General features: G+C 39.3%; 1 protein-coding gene across 4 annotated transcripts in view; it reads left to right on the forward strand.

The window, feature by feature from the left end:
- Window positions 1–20,982, forward strand: part of LRRC49 (leucine rich repeat containing 49) — a 205,067-nt gene that overhangs the window by 16,897 nt on the left and 167,188 nt on the right. For 2 of the 4 annotated variants that reach the window (XM_036347647.1, XM_036347658.1), the window contains exons 4-6: window positions 876–978; window positions 5,870–6,073; window positions 9,651–9,717. In XM_036347647.1, the coding sequence (XP_036203540.1) occupies window positions 876–978; window positions 5,870–6,073; window positions 9,651–9,717 (374 nt within the window). Of the gene's footprint in view, window positions 1–428; window positions 627–875; window positions 979–5,869; window positions 6,074–9,650; window positions 9,718–20,982 lie in introns of all 4 variants that reach the window. The other 2 variants (XM_036347684.1, XM_036347676.1) reach the window with 2 other exon arrangements.

Genomic DNA, 20,982 nt, shown 5'->3' on the forward strand with positions numbered 1-20,982 from the left:
GATTATATCTTAAAATCCACCTTCCGTTAAACCCATCTGTAACTATCTTGTTTAAGTGAAAAATAATGAGACACATTTATGTTGAAGATACCGTTAGGTTTCATTTTTTTATTCTGCATTTTGTGCATGTTCTTCTAAATAGTTTACTAATTTCATATGGGTTTGCCCACTAGATTGAAAGCTACCTAATGGGAGCGACAACATATAACCAACAGCCTAAAAATGTCATGGGGTTGTCATCATTAGAAGTGTATAAAATTTGTTGACATCCACTTTGATTCTACTATATTCTCTATAATAGTAGCCGAGCATACAAAAAAAGTGATGATGTGAGGTTTACATTTGCTATCCAAAGTACTTTCTCTGTATGCCCTGTAGTAAAGTCATATACTATGTAGCTTTGTGATAAACTTTTTGATATTTTGAAGGAGATGGAAGAGTAATAAGCCCTTCACCTCGTAATAAATCATCATGCATCTCATCCACAGCAAACGTGACAGAACTAAATGGGCTGGACATGAAAACTACCATGAACTCCTTTTCAGCATTTGGAGATTCTTCCATTCAGATACCTTCCAAGTTCAGAATCCGGCAGGGCTGTCATAGTGCTGGCCCAAATGTATCTGGTAATGAGGGACTATCATCTCAGTTATAAGAGAGTTAAGATTTAGTATTAGGTGTCAGCATTAAAAGGGATAAAGATAGGTTTGAGGAAGAAAGAAACAAACTCAAATTTAGTAATTAACTTCAAACATGGAGAGCTATGGAAACTATACTTTCTAGAAAAGATATTTTTAGGTGCCAAAGTTCTCCAAATTTAAGCTTTTAAAGGTTTTTCTTAATCAAGTAATTTGTATATATATCATTTTCAATAGGTGATCATATTAATTTGGTGAGCTCATCAGTGTCATCATTTCACATTCTCCAGCGTTCTTCTGAAGAGAAAATTCTTTACTCAGACAGACTGACCCTAGAAAGGTGAGGACAATTTATTATTTTTTTGACTAGATAATACATAGACATGGTACAAGATGTGAATGGTATAAAAGTCTCTGTCCCTCATCTCATTCTCCAACTATCCAGTTCTTCCACGTGAGAATAACCACTGTTATCAATTGTTTATTTATCCTTTGAGGGGTATGAGGAGGAATTTTATACCTATATAATGTAAAATAAGAGAGTACTAAGTAATTCTGTAATATGACCGATGAAAATGGATTTTAGGATAGCAAAAGCTTTGCAATATAGTCGTCACACAGGCTACTGGGCCCTGTTCAGTTGAATCCCCTGTTACCTCACTGGCCTCACCTCCTCCCAATCTCTCCTTTGCTCACTCTGACTCCTTTAATACACCAAGCATGCTTACATTTTTAGCGCTTTTGCACTTACTGTTCTCACTTTCTTTCCTCCTTTAGGTTTTTGCTCAAATGTCATCATCTCAGGGATGGCCTTCCCTGACCACCCTCCCCAAAATAGTAACCCCATTCACCCTGACAGTCCCCAGCTCCTTCTCTGTTTCATTTTTTTTTTTTAGGTATTATCACTCTCTAATGTATTAAATATTCTACTTATCAAGTTTATTATTTGTCTCCTTCTACTAAAATATAAACTCTACAAACACTAGGAGTTTTTTGTTGTTGTTGTTCAGTTCTGTATCCCAGCACGTAGAATAGAACCGGGGACAAAATAGGCTCTCAATAAAATTTTTTGAATGAATGAATATAGTTAGGACTTGATCTTCATCATTAAATCTAGGAAAGTACCTGCAATAGAATAGTGGATGTAGGATCAACCCTACCTTAGTGCTATAATCAGAAAAAAAAATCATCTCTGCTGTGCATTCCTTTATCTCAGTACTGCCTATATAATAGCAAATTGTTAAGCGAACTTCTTAGCTTAGTAGTGCTCCCTGACAGCAAATGTCACAGATCATTTGTATTTGTATTTGGGAGGAGGTTCTCTGGAGAGTGTGACATGTTGTTTTGTAGGCAAAGTAACACTTGAGGGCAGTTACTCTTATTACATCTTTGCAGAATTATTGGTTTTTGAAATTGTAATGCTAATACTTACAACTTCCACAATATATTTTTTGTTTTTCTTTTTAATCCTCATCCTAGGATATGTTTTTATTGATTTTTTAGTGCGAGAGAGGAAAGGAGAGGAAGAGAAAAACATTGATGTGAGAGGGAAACATCAATTGGTTGCCAACAGGGAATTGAATCTGCAACCTGCGTATGTGCCCTGACCAGGAATTGAACGTGACCTTTTGGTGCACAGAACAATGCCTGACGAACTGAGCCACGCTGGCCAGGCCACTTTCACAGAATTCTAATGTTTTGTTGGATTTTGTGATAATTTTATCTCACTCTGTAAAAGTCCATCCAAGAATAATACCTCAGCCCTTTAGTGTCATGTTACTCGAGACTAACAGGAGCCAGTATTTATAAGATTGTGATACAAGTTGGGCACTGGTGTTGTAGCTTGGGTGACTCGGGCAGTTGTGAAGATTGTCTTTGGCACATGACACAGACTTTGATCAGGTGAAGACTTGTTTAACCAGAAAGTCAGGACCAAGAGAATTGACTCAGCTTCAAAGGCTGGTTATGATGGCAGGATCACAAAGATGTCAGAGGCTTAGGCACAATTTTATTAGTACCAGGATGTGCAGTCACGAAAGGTGGGCTGGCAGTAAGACAGTCAGGGATCATTGTTTGAGAACCAGTAGGTAAGCTCCGTGATTTTCAAAGGGAGATCTGCCATGCTGTGCTTGTTTCTTAGCTTGTTTCTACTCTTAGGGGTCAAGAGTAGAATTCAGGCCCTGGCCGAGTGGCTTGATTAGTTGGGGCATCCTCCAGTACACCAAAAGGTTGCAGGTTTGATTCCGGTCAGGGGACATACCTAAGCTGCAAGTTTGATCCCAGGTCAGTACATGTCTGAGAGACAGCCAAACAATGTTTCTCTCTCACATTGATCCTCCCTCCCTCCCTCGCTCCCTCTCTCCCTCCCATTGATGTCTCTGTCTGTCTCTCCCCCTTCCTCTCTCTTTAAGAATCATTAAAAACAAGTCCTCAGATGAGGATGAATTTTTTTTTTTTAAAGAGTAGAATCCAGCCCTGAGAAGAAATGCTTGGAAGAGCTAGGCTCTGTCTGTTCTGGAAGTTAGTATATAGGCCTGGAGTACCAGGAAGGCAGCTTACCAGCACCTAGTGGCAATTAGAGGCAAAAACATAATTCAATAGACAACTCAGGGATTTTGTAGGCCTAACAAACTCTCCTTGAGAGCGCTGGGTAATAACCCAGTATGTGTATGTTCGCTTGTTTTGCTGGATGACAGGGTCTTAATGGGGTTAAGGGTTGTGCATATGAGCCTTGGAGTTGGGACTTAGTCACTGGATTTGGAATATAAGAAAGTGACTTTATTTCAAGTTGCTATGGCTTATATAAGAGGTGGGTCAGAGGGTTGTGTGTTTTTTTCTAGCTTAGTGATACTGACTCAAGAATTGGATGAACTAGACTCTGGGGTATCAGTAATTTTAACTATGAGAAACAGAGGAAGATAGTTTTTTGCTAAACTGATGCACAAAGATAAATTTTAAATGAGAATACTTACAATTTATAGAACAAAAGTACCAAATGAGGTAGTGTAAGTAAGTGCATGAAATGAATTCTAAATACTAAGCACACATTAAAAGAATTAAACTATTATGTAATATTGTTTTTCTTCTATTTTAAACCAATTTCTTCAGGGTCTGTATTTTTTTAATCCTGAGGATTATTGATTTTAGAGAGAGGGGAAATGAAAGAGAGAGAGAGAGAGAGAGAGAGACCTGTTGCCTCTTGTATGTACTCTTGTATGTGCCCCAATCAGGGATTGAACCCACAACCTAGGTATGTGCCCTGACACAGAATGGAACCCACCCCTCTTCAGTGTACGGGATGACTATGATGCTCCAACCACCTGAGCCATGCCAACCAGGGCTTCAGGGTTGGTCTGTATTTTTAAACATCGTATCATTGTTAACCATTAATATTGTTATTACCTGGTGCTAATCATTTTTTTCTCTTTATGGGGAGGATTCTGATCCGTCACACAGTTTCACTTATGCTTGTAGCACTCTGATTTGCCTTAAAGGTTTCATTAACTTAATTCTTACTGAAAGGAAATATTTCTTTTGTTTAAATTTATCTTTTTTGTTGAAAGTATTATAGATGTCCTCTTTATTTCCCCCATTGGCCCCCCTCCACCTGTAAGGAAATATTTCTAATTAATCTCCCTATTAGAATTGTTCACACAATAAAACTACATTTTTCTTGAAGACTCTATTGAGCATCTCAGATCATTTCTATAGGCCATTTTATTATTCTAATAGAATTCTTAAAGGGCCTTGCATGTATTAACTTCACCTATAACTTTTTGCATAATGGAGGTTTACTGTTTTAAATATAGCTAAAGAAATACATTGTTAAGGTTTCATCCTACCCAATAGCATTCTGCAAAGTTCAAAGTTAGTGTTGAACATGTAAACAAATAATTAAAATCTAAATGTCTGCAGAAGTGTTCAATAAAGGATGAAATTATTTCTATCAAAGTGAACTGTAGATGACTGAATTTCTTGCTCTACCTAAAATATCATTCAGCTCAAGAGTCTACAATTCTATGAGAGATCCTTTTTTATGTTTTTTGTTTGTTTGTTTTTTTCTGGTGACTTAGCTACCTGGGCAGTCTTTTATATCAGTTGATTGATGGCAAGGGCATTTCTCTGGTTATATGACACTAGAGGCCCGGTGCACGAAATTTGTGGATGGGAGGGGAGGAGGGTTGTGTCCCTCAGCCCAGCCTGCACCCTCTCCAATCTGGGACCCCTCGAGGGATGTCTGACTGCCTGTTTAGGCCCGTTTAGGCCTAAACGGGCAGTCGGATATTCCTCTCACAATCCAGGACTGTTGGCTCCCAACCGCTTGACTGCCTGCCTGCCTGATTGCCCCTAACTGCTTCTGCCTGCCAGCCTGATCACCCCCTAACCACTCCCCTGCTGGCCTGATTGCCCCTAACTGCCCTCCCCTGCCGGCCTGGTCACCCCCAACTGCCCTCCTTTGCCAGCCTGGTTGCCTCTAACTGCCCTCCCCTGCCAGCCTGGTCGCCACTAACTGCCCTCCCCTGCAGGCCTGGTCCCCCCCAACTGCCCTCCCCTGCAGGCCTGGTTGCCCCTAACTGCCCTCCCCTGCTGGCCTGATCACCCATAACTGCCCTCTCCTGTCAGCCTTCTTGTGTCCACATGGGGGCGGCCATATTGTGTGATGGCATGATGGTCACTTTGCATATTACCTTTTTATTATATAGGATGATTCTTTGAAACATCTAAACCTCTGTTACATAAGGCAGTTACATTGAGTGTTTTCTGATGTTAAGTCAATTTTATGTGAAATAATTTATATTGGAGTTTTTTTCAATATAATGAGAGCTTAGGCTTCATTTTAATAATTATCCTTGTTAAAGTATATTGGCTTTTATATGAATGACTAGAGGCCTGATGGCACGAAATTCGGGCAAGAGTAGGCTTTCCTTCCCCCAGCTGCTGGCACTGGCTTCCCTCTGGCACCCAGGCCCGGGCTTCCCTCGCAGCCCTGGCTTCATCCAGAAGGTTGTCTGGAAGGATGTCCAGAAGGTTGTCTGGTCTAATTAGCATATTACCCTTTTATTATTATAGATTTATAATTAGATCTAGGATGCTTAGTTCATGGAGGCAAAAAGTGGCTCTACTTATCTTTTTCTCTTCATAACATGGGAGCCCCAAAATACTAATAATATTTGTAAGAGGGGGCAAGCTGCCAAATCAGAATCTTATTAACTTTTTTAAATGTCTTTTAGGCAAAAGCTGACTGTATGTCCTGTTATCGATGGGGAAGAACACCTTCGTTTATTGAACTTTCAACACAATTTTATAACTCGAATCCAAAATATTTCTAATCTGCGGAGGCTAATATTCTTGGATTTATATGATAATCATATAGAAGAAATTAGTGGGCTTTCTACTCTCAGATCCCTCCGTGTCCTTCTGTTGGGGAAAAACAGGTAACTTTTATAGAGCAGTTTTTGTCTATTATACTTAGAATTAATGTTGAGTTATAGGTGTTTAGATGGCAACTCAGAATTGAAAAATAGTTAAGAACCTAATGGACTAAATTTTTGAAAGATTATTTGAATGAATTAAGATTCAGTCATAATTTGTCTTATGAGATTTAGTCTGACAATTAGTTAAAACAAATAACATTTATATAGTGTGTATTTTGTTATTTCCATTGCTTTCCAGTGTCAAAGCTTTGTATGTAAGTAAGTAGCAGATTTGGCCTTTGTGTTTTCTTTGGCTATGTTTTAAGCATGTTGTATTCACTTTAGACATAAGTATTTCACTAGTGATTCTCCTTAGTGCTTGACTGAAGATAGACATTTATTACTTTGTGATTGTCAAATTACTGATTGATTTTTGTTCAGGTGGTGTTTTCAGTATATATTCAAGATTACATCCTATATGAATGTCCCCAGTTCTTTTTATAAGGTTCTGTTATGTGTACAGCTACACAATTCCTGCCTAATTTCCTTGAGATTTGTTCATGACCTCTCTCTTCATTCTGCTCCATTGGGTAGTTTTGCAATGCCTAGAAAGAAGAGCTGTTTTGGCAAAAATCTAAAAATGATCTTTATTTTATCAAATAATAAAGTTTAGATGTGGTATTATACCCAAGCTTGGTTCCCCTCCATCTACCTTTCCCCTTCCCCCCAGCATGGATCTTGCATTACCTGTTTATTCTCATTAGCGAGCAGTAATATAAGATACTTTTTCCAAGATCATGTCCTAATCTGTTCTCTGTGGTTTCTTGAAAGTTCCCATTGGTGTAGTCTATCACCTACTATTGGTTCAAGTGTTAAACTAAGCAACATAGTACCAGGAAGGAATTTGGGGGAATTATAGGATTATAGAGTATTAGGACTTGAAGCGACCAGAGAGATTAGCTCTCTTATTTTGCAGATGGAGAAATGGAGATGAAAGGTGACTTCTGCAAGGTTAGATATGTACAAACTAAATACACTAGGAGTATGCCCCTGGAGCAGTTCACTGAGTAAAGTGAGGTGTAAACTTTTCATACATCAAGGCATTTCCTTCTAGGTGCTCACTGTTATCTCTCCTAGAGATTTCATCACTCACTTCTGATTCTTGGAGTTACTTTACTGATTTGTTTCTCTAGCTTCCATTTATTCTGCAGTACCATTGCCTTTCTGCCCTCCATGTCACTGTTTTCATGACATTGTAAATCTCCTTTTCTAGTTTTAAACTTAGTGTCTAGAGCTGCTCCTGTTTCCTAGTGTTTTAAATTATCTCTCAACCTACTTTCTTTTTCTGTGCCTCAAAGACACGAGTGTATTGGGCCTTTTTAATCTTTTTAAAGGTCTCTTTGCTCCTCCAACTCTCTGGGGCCTACTGCCCTTCTCTATATCTTACCATTGTTCAGTAAAAGCAATCTAATGCAGTTTCTTTTTCCTGCCTTCTAGTCCTTCATCCTTTTGTTTGTTTGCTTGCTTTGGGTCATATTTTACTTTAGTTTTCCCATAAAGAAAATAGCTCTTATTCAAGTTCTTGAATAAAAAACAAAATAAGTCAGAAGACAACTTTCCATATTCTCCCAACTGGTAGATTTCTGAAGTATCAGTACAATGCAAATCTTGATCCCTTAAACATATATCTAATGCTCTTCAGTCAGCTGACTTCATCAAGGCAAGGGGCCTTTGAGTCTTGAAGATGCAAATCTATCCTGAAGCAGTATTTTAGTAACCATTAGGCAAACCTGGCCGAGGACTGCTAAAGAGAGAAGCTCATCTGCCACCCTGTGCCTTCATGTTCATCTTGGTGGACTTATTGCCCTCTGCTGCTCAAGTCCAGAAACTTTTCTTCCTCCCACATTTCAAAGCACTGCACTGTCTTCTAGTCCAAGACAATGGAACCATATATGAACATCTAGGGTAACCAGATGCCTTTAAGTTCAAACAGCTCCAATAAATATTTCTACTGAAAAGCTAGAAAGACCCTGCTATGCTATATTTGAAGTTTACATTGCTACTAAGCAGAGCAGTTAGACAGCAAGAACTTGACTTTGCTGTTGAAGTTCTTGCTGTCTAACTGTTCTGCTTTCTGTATCCTGATTATCCTTGTGAGATCTTCTGGTGCCCTCATATCACAGGCTAATGAATAGAACTCTGAATTTTCTTCTGATCACCAAGGACTGTATATAAAACTTTCCGCCAGACCCTGGGATTCCATTTTTCTTTCCTTTTGATTGTTTGAGGGTTCCCACTTATGGATTTGTCTCTGACACCTGAAAAGCCTCACCTTCATATAGATCTGTAGAAGGGACCTTATCCTGCTGTCAGTAACATAATGCAACCTGCAGAGAAAGGCTGTCATAAATTTCTAGAGTTCTGTAGCTACTGAAGTGATATCTGAGCCTTGCTTTTTTCTAGTTTCAGTTTTGTTCAATGGGAGAACTTAAACAAAATTTCCAGTCACATTGGTGTTAATGTAAAAATCTTCAACTATTTGGGAACTGACTAGGATTCTGCAAATTCCTCACTTAGGAGGCCATGGTCAGATTAGGTTTGTTGGCAGTGTTCTGACATTGAGAGGACCTGCGGTCATTTCTTAGCCTTCTTTTCAAGGTCTAGTTATCAACATTGAGTAGTACCCTTTTTTCTATATTCACATATCACAGTTTTATAAAATTGTTTTTATACTATGTGTTTGTCACTTGAATACTTATATTTTATTACTTATGTTTTCCAATGTTATTAAATGTTCTTTGAAAATATAATTTTATAGCTACATAATCTATATGGGTATATATGTAATAATTTACTTATTTTCCTTTTTATTAGATATTTATAGTACTTTTTTTTCTCTCTAATGCTGTAATGAATATTCTTGTCCATCTCTGATTATTTCCTTAGTATTTTCTATTAGGTAGGTGAGTTCACCCTCATAAAGCTCATATGGGGGCAAATTGAGATTTGATAAGAATAAGGTCTATGTTTGAGGGCATTATTTCTCAAAATGTGATCCCTCAGCCAGGAGCATCAGCATTACCCAAGAACTTACTAGAAATGCAAATTTTTGGACCCTGTCCCAGAAACTCTGGAGGTGAGACTTAGCAAGCTTTCTTTTATCAAGCCCTCCAGATGATTCTGATACACAAAGAAGTTTGAGAACCACTGTTTTAGGGAATGTGAGCTTAGGCATATAAAAGAATTGAATAAAAGGCTTCTCTAGTAGCTCTGAGGTCAGCCTGCATCACTCTCTCCTAAAGCCCAAGGTGCTTAGAAGAATTGCTCTTTTCTAAAGATACGTTGTTTAAGTTGGGGGGACATTACCTCTAGTAGGGCTGCATATTTAACAATACAATTAAATTGATGGGAAATATGTTTTATGTAATATACATATTTATATATAACATATATTTATGTAGATAGATAACTGTAGTTATTTCTATTATCTGTGTTTAAGTTATAGGGAATAAATAAAAATGAGTTATACTTTAGCATATTTTGATTTACAATAGATGTGATACATCTACATTTCTATTCTATTTATTCTGATTTTTAGAATCAAGAAAATCTCAAATCTGGAGAATCTAAAAAGTTTAGATGTCTTGGACCTTCATGGAAATCAGGTATTGTAAAGATTTTTTTATTTTTTTCTTTGAGAAAAGTCCAGGAGAATTGGCATTGCAAGAGTTTTAAGAATTATACTGAAATTTTCAAGAGTTACTTTACTGATTCACTGAAATGTTAAGCCTATTTTTATAAGATTTGGTAATTCCTTATCTTATGATATAGAAAGCATTCAAAATTTTTATAGTAATGACAATTTTGTTTCTTATTTAATCTTTTATCAACTTATTTTAAAATATACATTATCCAACCTCAACTCAAGACTAGAATATTACTAATGATTTTCTTTTACCTAGGTGTTCTTCCTTTATTTTGAGATAACCACTTTTTGGATTTCACATTTATCATTCTTTTTTTCGTTATTTTTAGTTGGTTTTATCACATATATGTATGCCTAAATAATATATCATTTAGTAGCATTGTCTTTTAATTTAAAAAAGGTATCATAGTGTTGTCATCTAGTTTTTTCAGATACAATATTATGTTAATGGAATTCATCTTTTTTATTAAGTAGCTGTAGTTTATTCATTGTCACTGTTGTATGTTCCATGGTGTGGTTAGATGAAAACTTTTTTCTCTAGTTTATTATTGATAAACATTGGGTTGTTTCCTTTTGTTTCTGTTGAGAATAGTACTTCTAAGAGCATTCTTGTACATGCTTCTTCTATATACCATATGTACTCTATAGTATAGATCTAGAATTGACATTGCTGGATTAGGTTATTTAAATGTCTAACTTTAATTAAAGATAATGTCAAATTGTTTTCCAAAGTGGTTGCACCAGTTTATACTCCCACCAGTACTACATAATAGATCCTGTTACTTCACATCCTTTTCAACATTTAAAATTGTCAGACTTAAATTTTTTCCAATTAAATTTTTATAGTGTCCCCTTGTGATTTTAATTTATATTTTTGATTACTATATAATCTGGACTCATTCTTCAATTCTTGTCTACTCAACCTGTCTACTGCCATATCTGTCTATCCTAATTTCTCTATCTGATTTATTATGTTCCCCCTCCTGTTCTTTTCTTTCAGAACATCTTGGCTGTTTCTTTTTTAACACTTTGCTCTTCCATTTACATTTTAACATTTGAAATGTGAGTACTTACTTAGGAATAGCTCCATGAGCAGAAGTTCATCTTACCCCTAAGGTAGTAAACGTACATTCTGGGATGATCCAGGAGTCCCTGCCTGTTGATGATCAAGATTTGCCATTGCCAATTGCAGTCATCCAGGCACAAACTTCAGTATGATCCTTGGACTCTCTAAACTGTTAATCCCAATCATTTTGATGAAAAGCTAATGTAACTAATTAAATCCTTGATAGATCTAGATAGGCCACCTCTGCCAGGTTATCTTGTGCCAGTGCTATCTGTGTGTGTGTCTGTGTGTGCACCTTATCGGAGGAGTGTTGGTAGTCTGATCTACAGGCTGGTTAGTGTCACTCTAATACAGGGGAAGTTGCCCAGTTAGATGGTGCTGTAAGGGGCATAAGAATTAAAGAGTTTTGCCAGTTGGAGAAAATAATATGCAAAGCACTGAGACTAAAAATAGCATGGTATTTTTTTACTGCTAGATAATTTAGCAGGTATTCAGGAACAGTGAAAGGTGAGGTAAGAGAGGTAGGTAGAAGCCAGATTGTGGAGGGCTTTGTATTGTCATACTAAGGAATTGATATTTTTTCTTATAGCCCACTATTTTAAGAACTATCCATGACTATTAATAGTGAAACAATGTCTAACACTTAAAAAATTGAGTTGGGTAGTTAGAAAAACTAAAATAAAAGTAAGTGTATAATTTTTGTCTTTTGAGTTTACATCTGTTGGAAATAAAAGTGATACTTGGTTTACATTGTGAAAATGTATTTGTTTGATGCATGTGAAAGCATCTTGAGGAATGATGGTAGTGTTCAAGAAATAGACTTGGGTTGATCTCTTCCATTGTCACAGGTTAGGGTGGTGGAGGCCTGGGACAGGGGTTAGGGGTAGGTTATTAGGGGTCAATAGGAGAAAAAAGTGGACATATTTAATACTTTCAACAATAAAGTTTTTTTTTAAAAAAATAGACTGGCGAAAGGAATGAGATGGAGGGAAGTGAAATTGGAGACAGAACATTTGAGAGTCTAATCCACTAATCTTGGTGAGAAGTGATAATGGCTTGGGTTAAAGGAATAGCAATAGGGACATAATAAGGGGACAGATTGGATAAATATTTAAAAAGTAGAAGCATCAAGATTTAGCAATTGATTATATGTGAGTAGTGAAGAATGCAAATGAATATGGGAGATTGACTCTCCATTTCTTTCTTTTTTAAAAAAAATACATTTTATTGATTTTTTACAGAGACGAAGGGAGAGAGATAGAGAGTTAGAAACATTGATGAGAGAGAAACATCGATCAGTTGCCTCCTGCACATCTCCTACTGGGGATGTGCCCGCAACCCAGGTACATGCCCTTGACCAGAATCGAACCTGGGACCTTTCAGTCCGCAAGCTGACGCTCTATCCACTGAGCCAAACCGGTTTCGGCAACTCTCCATTTCTTAACCTAAATTTTATTTGGTCTCCTAGAATTTGTTCTCTTTGTCGATGCCTGTTTTAACATGGAAACAGGTGTGGTTTAAGGAAAATCTGTTCTTTCAGGGCCATCTTTTCCTTCAGGAAGAGCTTGCCCTTTCTGTGATTCCTTGCCCGGAAGCAGACATTTACACTTTTTGTCATTGCTGAGTAGGAAGGCCGTCTTTATCCAGACAGAGCAGTCTTGGTGACTCTTATAAAAAAACTCAAGGCTGGAGTCCAGCCTTCCTAGATGTACAGTAGGTCCTCGGGTTATGTCGGAGATCCATTCCTACGGGAGCGACTTAACGCAATTTTCGTCGTAAGTCGGAACCCACCTACGTAAGCACCTACGTCACTCACATGGAGCACATACACAGCAGTAATGAAGTGAAACAGTAAAAAATATTTAAAAGAAAGATAACAATTCCTGACCTTTACTTGTGGTAAATAAATAATAAAAAAACATAAAGCACATATGTACATACGTCGAAATGACGGAATCTTTTTTTATAAATAAATGGGAGATGGCGACATACGTCGAGTTGGACGTAAACCAAGGACTGTCTATTAAGAAGCTCTGCAGTCTGTCTTGCAACCTTCACTCTAATCAGTGTGACCCATAATTGGGCTTTCTAAATTCCCATCATCCCTACTTGCTATGAAGTTTATTCACTAATCAAGAACTATGTTCCCACCCTATACCATTGTTTGCCTGAAGTTTCTATCATTTGCTGTGTGCTTGTGACTTTGTCCATGGCTGTAATGGGTAACAGACTGTTTTCTAAAAGAAACGCCCCAGTATTATTAGCAGAAGCAGGAAGACACTATGCCAGGGGTTGCCCACCCCTGGCACGTGTGCCAAACATGGCACGCCAGTAACTTTTGCTGGCACGCGAAACCCTCTCTTATCTTCCATTTACAATTTTTTTCTTAATATCGACTTTTTTATTTTTCAGATAAATTCATTGTAGGTGCATCTTAGATAAATAAATAAATAATTTTACATAACAAGTTATCTTAAAGACCATAGACATGGATGGACGAGAGAGGAGAAGAGCAATTTCTATGCCTCTCCCTTAACTCTCCCTGCCTTCCTAGATCCGACCAGTGTTTTGGTTTCATCCACATACGCTTGTGAATCTTTGTTCTTAGTGATGAATTTTGTTAAGTCTCGTAATAGGAGTAGCCTGACGGATGAAAGTAGTAGCCCGTGCATATCTCTGAAGGTCACGAAATATAAACCTGATGTAAAATCCCTGTCATCAATGATGCAGCAGCAAAAGTCCCACTGATAATATCAAACGGAGTCATTAAGTTTTCTGTCGGACTATCAGTGTACATGTATACATTAAAAAATAAATGTATTTTTCATCATCATATACTGTGTTTTTGTCGCTCGAATGAATTTTATTATTTCTTCAAGGTTCTTCACATACGTACACCTTAAGAGATATCAAGTAGGCATAACATGTTCTCAAAAAATTAGGGCTGGCACGCAGAAGAATTTTGAGTCAGAGATTTTGCTGGTTTTGGCACGCACTCACAAAAAGGTTGCCCACACCTGCACTATGCAGTTCATACAACAATTGTGCACCTTCATTCTAAGTATTTATATGTCTCTTGAGCTCAGGAAAGTTTCATTTTACATATTTAAATATTGCTTATCCACTTATACTTGTTACTATTGTCTGTCTTTCACATCCCCATCTTATCTTTTATTTTTCCTATCTCTATTTTTCCTTACTGTTTTAGAAGAATTTCTCAAGATTATGCTAACATGAACTGATTTTTTACATGGTCAATTTTGCTTTTTGCTGATTCCATTCATTTCTAATTCTATTAGTTTTATTATTCAGTTCTGTCATCTGCAAATACTGATAACCTGTTTCTTTTACAGTATTTGTTTAATTAATTATTTTATTTTTTAGGTATTTTTAATTGTTTGAAGTATTACATATGTCTCCCTTTTCCCTGATTCACCCCAACCCGGCCACTCCCACCCCCGAGGGCAAGTCCCCACCACTCCAGTGTCTGTGTCCATTGATTATGCTAATATACATGCATACAAGTCCTTTGGTAGATCTCTAACATGCCCCCCTCTCCCCACCTTCTCTCTGAGGTTGGACCATCTGTTCAGTGCTACCTTGTCGCTGGATCTATTTTTGTTCATCAGTTTATGTTGATCTTTATATTCCACATATGAGTGAGATTATGTGATATTTATCTTTTTCTGACTGATTATTTCGCTTCTCATAATGCTGTCCAGTTCCATCCATGCTGTTGCAAATGGTAGAAGTTCCTTCTTTTTTTTTAAAAAAAAAATATTTTTTTTATTGATTTCAGAGAGGAAGGGAGAGGGAGAGAAAGATAGAAAAGTAAATGATGAGAGACAATCATTGATCAGCTGCCTATATGAAATTTAGATGGTATTTCTCAAATGTAAGAGAAATAACAACATAGAAATTGGATTTTAAATGTTACAAATTTTTTTTTAGCCAACATCTGCTTTGAAGTGTTAAATAAAAAATTTCAAATAATGTGTGATGGCAGTATAAATGAGAAAATCTCTAGTGATTGTGAAATTTATTTTTTTAATGTTCAGAAGAAAAGTGTTATAGATGTATGACTCATTGTTACTTAAGTTTGTTACATGGAAAGACCGATAAAGTCCCTGCAAGGACCTCTGCTTGCTTCTGTGTCATGCAGAAACTCATTCTATTGTTCTATGCTTGCAGTAGATACTATAATAGTGAGGCTTAAAATCATGTTGAGCTCTCATCACCTTCTGAGTAGTTATTTCTTTTTAATCCTCACTTGAAGACATGTTTTCATTGATTTTAGAGAGAGAGGAAGAGAAGAGAGAGAGAAACATCAATCGGTGTTCCCATACATGCCCCTACTGGGTATCTACCTAGGTATGTGCCCTGACCGAGAATTGAATCTGCAACCTTTTGGTATATGGACGATGCTCCAACCAACTGAGCCACCCAGCCAGGACTCATGGGTATAGTTTTTACTTATCCTCACCTTATTTTGCAACTCCAACTCCTCTGCTACAGTTCAGTGCTTATGTGCATGTGCATACTCCATGATTCAAGTCCTCCTGTTCTAAACAGTTAATATCTACCAATTCAATCCTGACTAAACATTGTCTCCCATCCTAAGCACTTCTACTAATGAAAAATATCTGTCCTCACCTTTCAGTGGGGATCCCAGTCCCTCGAATCTTTTCCATTCAGACTCTTGACTGCTTTCAGGATGCTTCAAATATAAATGAAATTAACAAGAGAGCTTGGTATCATTTTTTTGCCTTGTCTTTTCTTTCAGAGGGTGGTCTTGCTAGGTCAAAACATTGTGAGCTAATACTGTGGACTCACAGTTTCTATTGGGCAGATAGTATGTACAGTATACTTCTTGTCACCTTTGTGGGACCAGGCACAATGTTAGGCACTTAGAGATGCCTCAAATGATGGACACTTTGATTATTTGATAAAATTGACTTCAAATATTTAGTATGGTCAAATTATAAAATGTTCTTTAGTTAATTTTTACAAGTTAAATGACTTTATATTATCTACAAAAGAGAAAATTAGAAATATATTTTATTTTATAAACTTAAACCAGCTTTATTATTTTTTTATTTTTTAAAATTAAATTTATTGGCATGGCATCCATACTAATAAAAGACAAAGATGCTAATTGACCTATGCCCTAAGGCATGCCCACTAGCCAATCAGAGTGACTATATGCAAATTAACCCAACCAAGATGGTGGCTGGCAGCCATGGAGCTGGAGCAAGCAGGAAGCTTGGTTGCCCGGGTGATGGAGGAAGCCAAGCTCCCACCAGCCCTAAGCCGGCTGTGGCCTCTGTTACAAACAACAAAGTTTCAATTATAGAAGATAAACAAATCCCAGATACCTGCTTCCAGCCAGTCTCCACTGGGAGCTTGGGTGGCTGGGGGTTGTGGCCAGCCTGCAAACAGCCATCAGCCCCTCACCCAGGCTGGCCACACCCTCATGGAGTGAGGGTCCCCACTGGGGGGCTTAGCCAGCCTGAAAACAGCCCTCAGGCCCTCACCCAGACTGGCCAGGCACCCAAGCAGGACCCCCCACCCTGAAGGGGCTGTGGCCAGCCTGCAAACGGCCCTCAGCCCCTCACCCAGGCTGGCCAGGCACCCCAGCGGGGATCCCCACCCTGAAGGGGCTGTGGCCAGCCTGCAAACAGCCATCAGCCACTCACCCAGGCTGGCCACACCCTCATGGGGTGAGGGTCCCTGAAGGGGGTGTGGCCAGTCTGCAAACGGCCCTCAGCCCCTCACCCAGGCTGGCCAGGCACCCCAGCGGGGATCCCCACCCTGAAGGGGCTGTGGCCAGCCTGCAAACAGCCATCAGCCACTCACCCAGGCTGGCCACACCCTCATGGGGTGAGGGTCCCTGAAGGGGGTGTGGCCAGTCTGAAAACGGCCCTCAGCTCCTCACCCAGGCTGGCCAGGTACCCCAGTGGGACCCCCACCCTGATCCGGGACATCCTTCAGGGCAAACCAGCCAGCCCCCACCCATGCACCAGGCCTCTATCCTATATAATAAAAGGGTAATATGCAAATTGACCCTAACAGCAGAACCACTGGGAATGACTGGTCACTATGACACACACTGACCACCAGGGGGCAGATGCTCAATGCAGGAGCTGCCCCCTGGTGGTCAGTGCACTCCCACAGGGGGAGCTCTGCTCAGCCACAAGCCAGGCTGATGGCTGCCAGTACAGCGGTGGTGGTGGGAGCCTCTCCCGCCTCCTCAGCAGCACTAAGGATGTCCGACTGCAGCTTAGGCCTGCTCCCTGCTGGCAAGTGGACATCCCCCAAGGGCTGCCGGGCTGCCAGAGGGATGTCTGACTGCCAGTTTAGGGCCGATCCCCCAGGGATATAATCTTATTGGTTAATAAGATTATATAGGTTTTAAGTGTACATTTCTATGGTACATGATCTTTATGTTGCATTGTGTGCCCACCACCAAAGTAAAATCATCTTCCATCACCATATATTTTGCCCCTTTAACTTTTACTACTCCCACCCCCCTTCCCTCTGGTAACCACCATACTATTGTCTGTGTCTATGAGTTTCAGTTTTATATCCCACATATGAGTGAAATCATATGGTTCTTAGCTTTTTCTGACTGACTTATTTCACGTAGCATAATATTCTCAAGGTCCATTCATGTCACAAATGGTGCTGTTTCATCTTTTCTCATGGCTGAGTAGTATTCCATTGTATATATGTACCACTCATGTTGTTTATCCAATCAATCATCTACCAAAGGACACTTTGGTTGTTTATATTTCTTTGCCACCATGAACAATGCTGCAATGAAAATAGGGGTGCATATAACTTCTTGAATAAATGTTTTCAATATTTTTGGGTAGATACTCAGAAGAGGCATTACTTGGTCATATGGGAACCCTATTCTTAATTTTTTGAGGAACCATCAGACTGTTTTCCATAGTGGCTGTACCAGTTTACATTCCCACCAGCGGTGAATGAGGGTTCCTTTTCTCCACAACTTCTCCAACACTTGTTATTACTTGTTGGTAATAGCCATTTTAACAGGTGTGACATGGTATCTCATTGCAGTTTTGATTTGCCTTTCCCTAATAGCTAATGAAGTTGCATATCTCTTCATATGTCTGTTGGCCGTTTGTATGTCTTCTTGGGAGAGGTGTCTGTTCAGGTCCTCTGCCCATTTCTTAATTGGACTGTTTGTTTGGTGTTGAGTTGTATGAGTTCTTTATATATTTTGGATATTAACCCCTTGTTGGATCTGTTGTTTGCCTTTTGGTTTTGTTAGGATTTCTTTTGCTGTGCAGAGTTTTTTTAGTCCCATTCAGTTATTTTTGACTTTCTCTCCCTTGTCTTTGGGTTCAAATTCATAAAATGTTCTCTATGATCAACATCCATAAGTTTAGTACCTATGCTTTCTTCTATGTAACATTGTTTCAGATTTTATATTTAGGTCTGTGATCTATTTTGAATTATTTTTTTGTACATGGGGACAAACTAATCTAGTTTCATTCTTTTGCATGAGGCTTTCCAATTTTTCCAACACCATTTATTGAAGAGGCTTTCTTTTGTGTATTTTTGGCTCCTTTGTCAATAAGTGTTTGCCCATTTACATGTGTTTTATTTCTGGGATCTCAGTTCTGTTCCATTGGTCTGTATTGTGCTGAGCCAGCTCAATTAAGGGTTCAGTGAGCCTGATTGGGTGGGCGGGGAGTGGCAAAGGATGTAGAAAAGACAGACAAAGAGAATAAGCTGGGTCTAGGTGGATCTCTTGGGCCTGGCTAAGGCCACAAAGAGAGACACAGACAGCAAGCTGATGCTTTATTTTTTTTTTATTTATTTATTTTTTAATTAAATCTTTATTGTTCAGATTATTACATTTGTTCCTCTTTTTTTTCCCCCCATAACTCCCCTCCTCCCAGTTCCCGCCCCACCCTCCGCCCTCACTCCCCACCCACTGTCCTCATCCATAGGTGCATGATTTTTGTCCAGTCTCTTCCCGCATCTCCCACACCCCTTTCCCCCCCAGGAATAGTCAGTCCATTCCCTTTCTATGTCCCTGATTCTATTATAATCAACAGTTCATTCTGTTCATCAGATTATTTATTCACTTGATTCTTAGATTCACTTGTTGATAGATGCATATTTGTTGTTCATAATTTGTATCTTTACCTTTTTCTTCCTCTTCCTCTTCTTAAAGGACACCTTTCAGCATTTCATATAATACTGGTTTGGTGGTGATGAACTCCTTTAGCTTTTCCTTATCTGTGAAGCTCTTTATCTGACCTTCAGTTCTGAATGATAGCTTTGCTGGATAAAGTAATCTTGGTTGTAGGTTCTTGGTATTCATCACTTTGAATATTTCTTGCCACTCCCTTCTGGCCTGCAAAGTTTCTGTTGAGAAATCAGCTGACAGTCGTATGGGTATTCCCTTGTAGGTAACTGAGTTTCTTTCTCTTGCTGTTTTTAAGATTCTCTCTTTATCTTTTGCTCTTGGCATTTTAATTATGATGTGTCTTGGTGTGGTCCTCTTTGGATTCCTTTTGTTTGGGGTTCTCCGCGCTTCTTGGACCTGTAAGTCCATTTCTTTCACCAGGTGGGGGAAGTTTTCTGTCATTATTTCTTCAAATAGGTTTTCAATATCTTGCTCTCTCATCTTCTGGCACCCCTATAATTCTGATGTTGGTACGCTTGAAGCTGTCCCAGAGGCTCCTTACACTATCCTCGCATTTTTGGATTCTTTTTTCATTTTGCTTTTCTGGATGGGTGTTTTTTGCTTCCTCGCATTTCAAATCATTGACTTGATTCTTGCGCTCCTCTGGTCTGCTGTCAGGAGTCTGTATAATATTCGTTATTTCAGTCCGTGTATGCTTAATTTCTAGTTGGTTCCCCAATATAACATCGAGGGTCTCATTAGTTTTCTTGTAGATCTCATTAAGTTTATCGGCGGCTTCTAAACAGTTCTTGAGAGACCTTAAAAGTGTGGTTCTGAACTCTATATCTTCCATTGACAATTTTGTCCTGTTTCTTTGTCTCCGCATTTTGTTATGCTTCCTTGGTGCACCCCCTAGTGGTCTTTGTTCGAAGTCTTATAGTTAAATCTTGATTGTTGTAGCTAATTCCAGGGAGGGTTTGACCTCCAGGCCAAGTGGCTATGAGAATCAGCTGTGTCAGCAGTGAGAGAACTTCTGTCCTCTAGGGAGGTGCTAATCTAGCCTTTGCCTGAGGCTATCCGGCAAAAGCCTCTGTGCAGGGCTTGGGCAGGTCGAACAGGATCAACAGGGTGGGCCGGAGAGAGCAGTTATGGCGGCTCTCAGTCCTGTCCCCAGGGGCTCTGCCTCTCTGAGTCCCAGCACCCGCTGCAAAGCTCAGAGAGAAAGCTACACTCGCTCTGACCGAAGCCAGACAGTCCCGCTTCTCCCGTTTGAGTCTGGGTCCCTAAAGACTCGCCCGGATCTGGAGCTCAGAGTCTGCGACTCCCTCCCGATTGAAAACGCCAACCGCGCCCTCCACCGCCAGCCCGCTCCGCACACTCCGCACCTCAGAATTTTACTTCAGCACTGTGCCTCCTCTGGGTGTCCGTATGCGTTTCTCTTTCCTCCTAGTTGTAGGACTTCCACTCAGCCAGCGTTCCTGTGGTTCTGGGTGATGTCCCTTCCGTTTTTTGGTTTCACTTTTGAAGTAGTTGTTCAAAGCAGCAAACTCCGGCGTTAACCTATGCCGCCATCTTGGTTCCTCCGTCCTGATGCTTTATTTTATAGCCAGAGGTAAACAAGGTAATGGTCACCATAGTTACAATGTTCTTGTGAGTTTCACTTGTTTTGGCAGCACTTGCTGCATCTCCCACAGCCCATTAGCTACCCAGATATGATCTAGGGAGCTCATAAGGTCAAGCTTAATTATGCTAAGAGGGCTGTGCCCTCTAAGCTGGGACTTGTTTGTGACTTTCCCAACAGGTTAGTCCAAGGCTTAACCCTATAGCTGCTCCCTACACTGTATGTCTTTCTGCCAATACCATGCTGATTTGATTATTGTAGTTCTGTAGTATAATTTGAAGTCAAGTAGTGTGATATCCCCAGCTTTGTTCTTTTTTTTTTCTGAGGATTGCTTTAGCTATTTGGGGTCTTTAGTGGTCCCATACAAATCTGA

The sequence above is a fragment of the Myotis myotis genome, unplaced genomic scaffold (genome assembly GCF_014108235.1).
Source record: "Myotis myotis isolate mMyoMyo1 unplaced genomic scaffold, mMyoMyo1.p scaffold_m19_p_1, whole genome shotgun sequence".
Taxonomy (NCBI): Eukaryota; Metazoa; Chordata; class Mammalia; order Chiroptera; family Vespertilionidae; genus Myotis; species Myotis myotis.